Raw genomic sequence first — 9,749 nt, forward strand, 5'->3', positions numbered from 1 at the left:
AAAGAATGCCCTTTAATTAGCAAAGAAATAAGGAGACCACGGGACAGAGTACGTTGTTTCTTACTCTAGAACATCAAGGGTTGATAGTGTTTGGGATCCGGGAAGATGGAAGAGAATGTTAAATGAAATGAACAAAGAAAATCTTTTACTACAAAGTAACAGAAATGTAAAATATAAGTTATAGGTTCTAGGCTCAAATGAGCTATTTATAGATAGAAGAAATCAGAACCCTTTAGACTGATGAGAAGCCATCAGGTGAGCCTCCTGGCAGCTTCTTATTGGACGAGTTGTGTAGTTTTTCCACTGAGAAACTGTCACGTGGCACGCTGCTCACCATAAGCGACCGCGCTCAGCTAAACAAACCCTCTAGACTAATTAATAATTTAATATACAATCTTTGGTGCCAGATCAGTAATCTGTTATAGCACACCTGCCAGCATGGCATGTAGTTAAGCAACAGCCTTGCATTTGAGCGAAGTCCTGACTCTTGAATCCAAATACTCTGCTACACTTGAGTGCAGCCCAAGAACCGTGGTCCTTAGCTATAATATAATCCTTGTGATGAACTTGATACTCCAGCATATACATCTTTTATAAAGGACAGACAGGATGAATCAAGTGAAGTGAAAGCATAATAAAACATAACTGTATAAATGAATCCCTTCGTGATGTACATGTATTCAGAACAGAGTTTTAAACAAAAGATAATAGAAAAGAACTTGTTGGAGTATAGAGACACATGCTAACCATGGATATATTTTCAAAATTAATTAAGTTTTGAACGTTTAGTTTAAGTAATGCTCTATTTTCATTTGAACATTACAAATGGATAATAGATTAAGTGTAAGATCTATATATACTTCTTGTAAACGATAGCTCTGAGGATCAACAATCCTCATTTTCTTTTCTAATCAATTTTATGTGCATGTAAGAATCGTTCTATTTTGCTCTATTAAAAAGTACTTCCCTAGCTTTGAGTAAGGTATTTATGTCATTTGAAATGTAATAAAATCCATTTCTCAATCTACCAGCTTTGGTTCATAAAATGCGATATATGCAATGCATATATAAACTGATGGGTATAAAGCTATATGGATTGAAACTTTCAATCCTTCTAAATCTTACAAAGTATTCATAATTTTCCGGACATCGAGTAAAAGCAAAAATAATTTAATCACACTGACCTGATTATGGTAAAAAGAAGTCAAGAATTTCCCTACTAAAAAAAAAAATTAAACCTAAACAAATTGGCGGAATTTTCTATAGAAAATTAAAAGGCTCAAATTGCACTAGTATCAAATCACCCTAGAAATTGAATAAGATGCAGCAAATTGGCCAAGTAAGAAATCCGTTTCCATCCGAACCATAGCTTGAGGCAGGATCGCGTAAGGTCACAACCAAGGAAACAGATCTAGCATTGAGGCACGAATTAAATGTTAGATAGTACTCTTACACACTATTATTTAAGGTATTCATTGCAAAGATTACAATTTATTACCAGTGAAAGAAAAGAAAATCAATTTGGTTGTCTCATATGTCTACCTCCTTAACATTTTTAAGCAACGAGTCTCTAATTTCTGAGAGTCTTGTAACAATTTCCTTTGCGTTGATTCTCTGATTTGGTGATTCTACAGTACACTCCATAGCTAAATTGAAGACAAATGACATGCATTGCTCTTTGGTCATAAAATGCTTGTCCTTCCAACTTAGCAAATTTGCATCAACAACTTCCATAACTGAAATGCTTAGCAAATCATTAACCCAGCGCCTTAGTGTCATTTCTCCATTGAAAATTTCATCTGTGGGCTTCTTCGCAGTAAATGTTTCCATTATCATAATCCCAAAACTGTAAATATCTCCATTTGTGGATACTCGTCCTTCTCTTCCATACTCTATAGAGTGCAACAATTATATAGTAAGATAAAATAATTTACAATAATATGCTCAAATGAAGCTCATAAGAAATAAGTATCATATTAGAAAGTATTAAAGAAATAAAACATATTTATTATGGAACAAACCTGGTGCCATATAACCTATGGTGGCAAGTGTTTGTGTTTGAGTCAAAAATTGATCTTCTCCGAGTAAGAGCTTTGCCATGCCAAAATCACTCAAATGAGCAACCATATTATTGTCCAGCAATACATTGCTCGGTTTTAAGTCACAGTGAATTACAGGTGCTGCATAACCAAAGTGCAGATATTCTAAAGCTGATGCAACATCTATCATTATGTTCAATCTTTGAGAAATATCCAAAATGTGGTTGCTGGAATACAAACACTCCTCCAGACTTCCATGAGGCATGTATTCTAATACCAATGCTTTAAAATCCTCATTTGAACAACTGGTAATGATTTTGATAAGGTTTCGATGGCGAATACTTTTCATCATATCACATTCAACATCAAAACTCTTTAATGCTCCTACATATTGCAGGTTAAAAACCTTTACTGCAACCTCTATCCCATCATGAATTCTTGCCCTGTAAACAGAGCCAAAACCTCCTCTGCCGATTAAATTGTTTTCACTAAATCCGTCTGTAGCTCTGAAAAGTTCTAGGTATGAGAACCTTCTCCAAGTTGCCACTGGTGGCATATTAGCATCATTTGGTATTTGTTTTCCTCTCTTTCGATATCCTAAGATCAACACAATGAGTACTATCATAAATATAGTACTCAATGGTAAGACAATACCTAGGAGAAGATCATTTTTTCTTGATGTGTGGTGAATTCTAGTTCTGCATGGTGGGACTTGCAAATTAGGTGCACCACACAATAATTTATTTCCCTTAAATGATTCAGCTGAGAAATATTGAAAAGGTCCTCCTCTAGGAATCTCTCCTTCTAGTTCATTGAAAGAAAGATTTAAATCTTTGAGATCTGACAGTTTCTCTAAAGATACAGGAATAACACTAGAGAGATTATTATTGGACAAATCCAAGGATTTCAAGCTTATCAAATCACCAATGGAATTAGGAATTGAGCCTTGTAATCTGTTATATGCTAACGAAAGATATTGTAGATCCTTTAGGCCTCCAATTGTAGTTGGGATAACAGCTGAAAAATTATTCATCGACAAATCTATTTCCACCAAAACCTTCAAATTTTCAATCCCTAATGGGAGTGGGCCAGTAAAAACATTTGAAGACAAGTCAAGGTTCAAGATGTCCTTAAGGTTCCATAAAGTTGAAGGAATAGAAACTAACTCATTAGAGCTCAAATAGAGCTTCCTTAGAGTAGTGCAGTTGCCAAAGCACTCAGGGATGGATCCAGAAAGCTTATTGTCATGTAAATCTAGTTGAAATAATGCAATCAAACGACAAAGAATTTCTGGGATTGATCCCTCCAACTTATTATCTCGAAAACTCAACAATTGAAGCTTTTGTAATTTATCCAAGGTAATCGGAATTGATCCATTCAATTTGTTTCCTCCTAAGTAAATTGCTATCAAGTTGGTCAAGTTGCTAATCTCTTCAGGAATGCCACCACTAATGTTGCAATTGAACATCGAAAATACTTCCAAAAATTGAGAAAGATTGCCTACGGCTCTTGGAAGAATGCCATCTAGTGGATTATTAGAGACGCGAAAAGATTTTAAATACTTGCAATTTGACAAAGAGGATAGAAAGCTCAATTCTGGAGTTAAAGATGTCAAATAATTATCACCTAAATTAAGGAACTTAAGGTTTCTTAAGTTGTCAAATGTGTTGGGAATAAAACCTATGAAGGAGTTCATTTCCAACTCTAGTGTATAGAGCCTAGAAGCATTGAAGATGAAACTAGGAATTGTGCCACTAAAATTATTACCCCACAAGAAAAGCTCCTCAAGATTTGGAAGTGGAACATCTGCGCTTGATGGCAGACTTCCCGAGAGAGAATTATTATGAATTTGAAGTGATATGAGTGTTGACAAATTGAAGATTGGTGCTGGGACAACACCAACTAATTTGTTATGAGAAAGCATCAACCACTCCAGCTTACGAAGATTGCCAATTTCATGTGGTATCTTACCTGTATTTTGAAAGAATTATATTCAAATTTATTTTAGATAATAAATAATACATTAAAAAAAACATACTTTTGTTGATAAAAAGTCACCAATACACTACACAATTACAAGCACTAACATACAAGAAAACCACTCATCAAGTGCTACAAACCATCAATGCTTTAGTTGTTAAACAAATCATGAGGTCTATGTATCCTTTTCCCTTTTAATTTGCCACCAACCTCTGAAGAGAAGAGGCGAAGAATATTTAAGAATTTCGTTGACACAATATAAAAGTGAAAACCACTCATGAAAATCTAAACATCGTCAATGCTTTAGTTATGTAAATACATTTGTGGTGAAATATCTGACTAATTAATATCTGTAAAAATTAAATAGGTATAGGACAAGTAAGCAATAGGAAGTAGATAAATTGTGTGTATGGTTAAAACTAAAAGATCAAATATGTGGTACGCGGGATTACAAACAGAGCGCAAAAGAGTCACTTTTGGTGTGATGGACTAAGCTGGATATATGATTAGATAAAATCGTATTAAACTGGAATTAAACTGAATTAGATAGGATTAGACTAATTTATCTATAGCGGATTGTATTGGACTAATTGATAATTTACAAATAAAATTAGATAATTGAAAATACTAATATAAATTAAAATATTTATCTCAAAACCTTTTATTAATAATTGTGATTAAAATTATTTAAAATAGATTATTTTAAGTTTAATTATAATTGGACTAAAATTTGTCAAAATAATCAAAGTATTTTGATCGAGTCACTGGTGTTGCTCATTTAATCCATATATTTTAATTTAAGTTTCCGTTTAGTTCTTATATTTTGAAGAGTGCCTCAAGATACCCTACTATGAAATACATTGCACTCTTACCATTACTTGTCCTTCGCTTTTACAATAATGTCCTTGCAATGAGATTTTTGACATTAATTTCTAATCTATAAAAATTTAATTAGAAAATTAACCCATAATTACATATTAGCAAATTAAGAAATAAATATCAGTATGAAACAATTGGTATTTTTCATATTCTTGTAATAATCTTACTAATTTTTTTTTATAAATAATTAATGCCAACTAATTTAAAGTAATGTTTAATATTATTACAGCAATCTTACTAATAATTTTTAATAAAAATTAATTTATCAAATTAATCCTGAAAGTAAAATAATAACAATTAATTTATTTTACTTTCAAGGTTAATTTGATAAATTTACATTTTTTTCCTTGTTGTAAGGGTATTATTGTACAAGTAAAAAAAAAAGTAAGGGTATGATTGTAATATAATTACCAGCAAGGGTATCTTGAGGTACTTTTTAAAATACAGGGAGTAAATTAACACTTAATTTAAAATATAAAGACTAAATAAACATTTACCCTGCTCACCTATGGAGAGCGACACTACACTTGTCCAACTGTGATCAAGAAAGCTATGGAATAGGACCCACAACTCTCTCAGTAAAAGTTGAAATGTATGATATTGCTCTCCATAAGAAGAGCGACATCGCTCGTGTGATCACTAAATAATCTAATCCCTTAAAATCATCTCATAGCCACTAAATGTGCCCCAACTAGATAATGTACTCCTTCAATCATTATCTTGGCTTTGGCCTCTTTCATAATCTAATCTTTCCTAAGCTTTTGTATAAGATCATGACCCATATAATTTAAATCTTCTAGATTGATTTGGTATAACTTTTTAAATAGAACTTATTTCAGTAGAGCTTTTACTAGTAGAGCTTCTATAAAATAATATTTGTATTGTTTGGTTGTCAGTAAAAGTTTTTGTTTAAAATTAAAAAATTACTGTAATAGACAAGTTTTTTAAAGTTATGTCATGAAACAAATCATATAAGACTGTGAAATAAATTAAGGGTAATTTAGATAATTTAAATCTTTAATAAAAACTCTACAACTTCTATTCCAAAAAGCCAAAATTTGAATAATTTGCTAGTAGAGGTCAAATAGCTTTATATATTAATAATAAAACAACTGTACTCAAAATACAAACCAAATAACAATAAAAAATTTTAAAAAAGCTTATTAGATTAAATAAGTACTTTCAGTATAGCTTTTGCAATAAAGCTTATTTAAGTAGAAGTTAATCGAGCTTTTACCATGAAAAAATTTAGTTGCTAGCTTGTAAATGAGAGCTTTTTCTAAAAATTGTAAAATTACTTTAATAGTCGAGTTTTTTAATGTTATGTTATGAAATGAATGAAATAAGATTATCGAATAAGTTAATGATATTTTGTACATTTTAATATTTTGAAAAAGCTTTTAAATCTCTATTCCCTAGAGGCCAAAATCTAAACCTTTGCTAATAGAAACAAAATAAATTATTTAATCTTTAGAAAGTCTACTAAAAAACCAACCAAGCAACAACAAAAAATTTGGAAAAGAGGTTATGTAATTAAATAAGTAGTTATGCTCATTAAATAAATTATACCAAGTAGCCCTAAAACTTTTGTAAAGAGGTTATAGAATTAAATAAAACACTTGTGACTATTAGATAAGTAAACAAGGGCTAGGATTTAATTTATTTTAGACTTTCCTTTATAAAATCAAAACACATGTTTTCATGCCTAAACATCGAAAACTTAAACGCCGTTATTTCAAACTGCTACTTGCTTCTCACTTTCTCTTCTCTACTACTACTGATATCGCAAACTTTAAACTTTTGGTATAATCTTGTCCAAAGAAAAAACATTATCAATTAGATTAAATTGAATGCATTACTATTATTGGTACTCTGCAATAACAATTGAAGATAATTTCCATTTGCAATCGTTTGCATTTAATTTAACTTTATTTTACACATATAAATATTGTTCCATCTTTCAATTCTCCGTTTAATTTTGGTCCTAGAAAGACAATTAACAAAATGAACAAAATAGAAAGAAAAGAAAAACATCTAACTTGCCTGATTGATTATTAAAGTTTGTTGTGTGAACACGAAATAGAAGAAAATGCAATATGAAAGAGAAAAAAAAAAAAAAAAGAGAGAGAGAGCAAAGTGAAAGAAATAGAAGGTTTACGCTTGTTAGACCTCCATTAATCTTAGAGCTTTAATCAGACAATAGAGTGATGTGTTCTAATTTGAATAAGGAAGGCTAAAATTAATTAAATTCTAATCTTAGAAAGACTGAAATGACATGTGTCATAATTTTATACAAAGCTTAGAAAAAATTAGATTAGGGGAGGATCTAAACCCCTTTATCTATTATATTTCTCCGCTACTGTTAATATTTATTTTAAGGTTTTCAATTGAAATGCTTAAACAAAATTAATTTTGGAGAAAATATACATTTTCTAATTTTTCTATCTACCTTCATGTTATTCTAGGAATGAGCACAAGTGGTCAAGGTAAAAATGACATAAATATAAAGTCTGTGATCATACATACCTTGGAGTTTGTTTTGGTCAAGATATAAATCCGTAAGCTTGGTCAAGTTGCCTATTTCCTTTGGTATGGCTCCCGAGAAATCATTGACATACAAAGATAATGTTTGTAGAGAAGGAAGGTTGTTGCCAATATTTGCTGGGAGTTCACCTGGCAGTTCACCAAATAACTATTATATTCAAAACAAAATTAGCTAGTAAATAAGACTCACTTAAGATGAAGGGAAAGAACCGGAGAGCTGGTTGTCGCTAAGATAAAGTTTTTGAAGTGATGATAGATTCCCAATTGAAGAAGGGATGATGCCTGTTAAGAAATTATTTGTTAGTGCTAGCAGCTTCAATTATACAAAACTAAGTAGTGATTCCATGTCAAATATTTTATGTAGATGTCACACATGCATATTATTAGTGACGGCTACCTGTGAAGTTATTAAGTGACAAATCCAAGTTCAATAGAGAAGAAAGACTGAAGATTGATGAAGGAATGGTTCCAGTTAAGGAATTATTTTGTAGCCATAACATCTCCAATTCTGCAAGATTCCCCAGTTCCTCTGGAATTTCTCCTAAAAATTAGGAGCAATATTTGCGTAAACATTTTTAATTTATTACCCAGCGCTCAAGAAGAAAAAAATGAAATAAAAAAATTATTCCGTGAAGAAGATTGAGAAACAATTACTCATAGCTTTAAAGAATTATAGGCTATCAGACTTAATAAGAGGGAGACATTATTAATTTTTATTAATTAATTAAACTCTTTGATCCTACCTTGGAGTTTGTTTTGTCGAAGATTTAACCTCGTAAGTTTTGTCAAGTTGCCAATTTCTTTTGGTATGGTCCCAGAAAAATAATTGGACGATAAAGATAACTCTCGCAGCTGTTTGCAGCTTGATAAAGTGGATGGTATTTTGCCATGAAACATGTTATATTTAAGAAATAGCTATTCTAAATTGGACATTTGATTGCAAAAATTTGGTGGAAGTTCGCCAAATAGTGTATTATTATTAAAATAAATTGAAAGTAAAGAAGACATGTTGAAGATAGAGGAGGGAATGGAACCATAAAACCAGTTAAAACTAAGATCAAGTGCTTGAAGAGAAGAAAGATTCGCAAGTTCAGAAGGGATAGTGCCTGTGAGATTTAAACCAGAAATATTCAAGGCTGCGACTCTATGACTACGGACATCACAAGTGACGCCTGTCCAATAACAGAAAGAGCTACTTGTATTGCAATTTTTGGCCAAGAAATTGGTTGGATCATCAGTAAAATGAGCTTTCAGGACAAGAAGGGCTTGTTGGTCCGTGGTAATGCTTGTAGTGTTGGCTGATGCAATCATGAAGGAAAGAATCAAGCAATGGAGTAAGAGAAATCTGATCATCATGCGGGCAGAAGGAATTCTTTCCATGAGACTAGAATTTAGATTTTAAGCGTGCGCTTAATTGGATTGATAATGCAAGAGCACTCATAAGTGCTTCTAAATATATATAATGGAACCGAAATTTCGAAGAAGCAGCAAGAAAGAAAATAGAGGAGTGAAAAGACTACTCATAAATTGTCGAAAGGTGCAATCATTTTATGTGAAGCCAGTCTGCAGGTCCACATTCAGAAACACTAGATATTTCCCTCTATTCTTTTTATCTAGATACACTTGTTGATAATCCTAATGAATGATTCTTGTAAATTTTGCTTTCTTTTATAATCATCATATTAATTTATTCCCTATGATCAGACTTCTAACATCATAACTTTTATATAAATTTCTAATAATGAATTTCATAATTCTGATAGAAATTTTCTTCACATGAGTTTGGAGCAAATACGATTAAAGGATATAATATTAAGTTTTAGTATTTACAGACTGAAGAAGAGATTATGAATTTGATTAAATAGATTAAATTACTAAGTTAAATTCTTAAATTTATAGGAGTGAAAAATTAAACAAAAAAAGAACTCTATTTTTATATGTGATTGTGATAGTATCACAAAATATTTCTACCCTTTCAAAAATTTCTAAATTTTTCTTATAGTAACATGACATATATAAATGTTGCATTTCTTGAAACTCAAAATTTTTGGATAAATTGAATTATATTTTTTCATCTTTTTTCTTTTATTAGTAATCCTGAAAATTATTCAAACAAACCAGTGATATCATATTCAAGAAAATTCTTGGTGTGTCAATGAGGACGTCACAAGTTGTCAGAAAATTATCCAAATCAATACTGAATGCTTTTTATATAAATAATCATTTTCATTGGATTTAATGGAATGCAAACATAGCATGGGCTTGGTATTAGATGATGAGGATTCATATATATATGTATATGTGAAA

General features: G+C 31.1%; 1 protein-coding gene across 1 annotated transcript; it reads right to left on the reverse strand.

The window, feature by feature from the left end:
• Nucleotides 1–1,530: 1,530 nt before the first annotated feature.
• Nucleotides 1,531–8,843, reverse strand: LOC18041067 (probable LRR receptor-like serine/threonine-protein kinase At3g47570). The gene is made up of 6 exons (XM_024183414.1): nt 8,186–8,843; nt 7,840–7,983; nt 7,653–7,724; nt 7,425–7,571; nt 2,022–4,010; nt 1,531–1,892 (listed from the first exon to the last, which is right to left on the reverse strand). Exons 1-6 carry the CDS (start codon nt 8,337–8,339, stop codon nt 1,531–1,533), a joined length of 2,868 nt encoding a protein of 955 aa, XP_024039182.1. The 5' UTR covers nt 8,340–8,843.
• Between the last annotated feature and the right edge of the window lie 906 nt (nt 8,844–9,749).

Source organism: Citrus clementina, unplaced genomic scaffold, assembly GCF_000493195.1.
Source record: "Citrus clementina cultivar Clemenules unplaced genomic scaffold, Citrus_clementina_v1.0 scaffold_5, whole genome shotgun sequence".
Classification (NCBI taxonomy): Eukaryota; Viridiplantae; Streptophyta; class Magnoliopsida; order Sapindales; family Rutaceae; genus Citrus; species Citrus x clementina.

What these genes read in the sequence shown, in the direction of transcription:
- LOC18041067 (XM_024183414.1), bottom strand. Translation starts at nt 8,339, where the DNA reads ATGTTTCATGGCAAAATACCATCCACTTTATCAAGCTGCAAACAGCTG. An exon ending in GTCACTTAATAACTTCACAG is followed by an intron (nt 7,725 to 7,839) that starts GTAGCCGTCACT and finishes ATTTCTTAACAG; the next exon opens with GCATCATCCCTTCTTCAATT. An exon ending in CATAGGTTATATGGCACCAG is followed by an intron (nt 1,893 to 2,021) that starts GTTTGTTCCATA and finishes TGCACTCTATAG; the next exon opens with AGTATGGAAGAGAAGGACGA.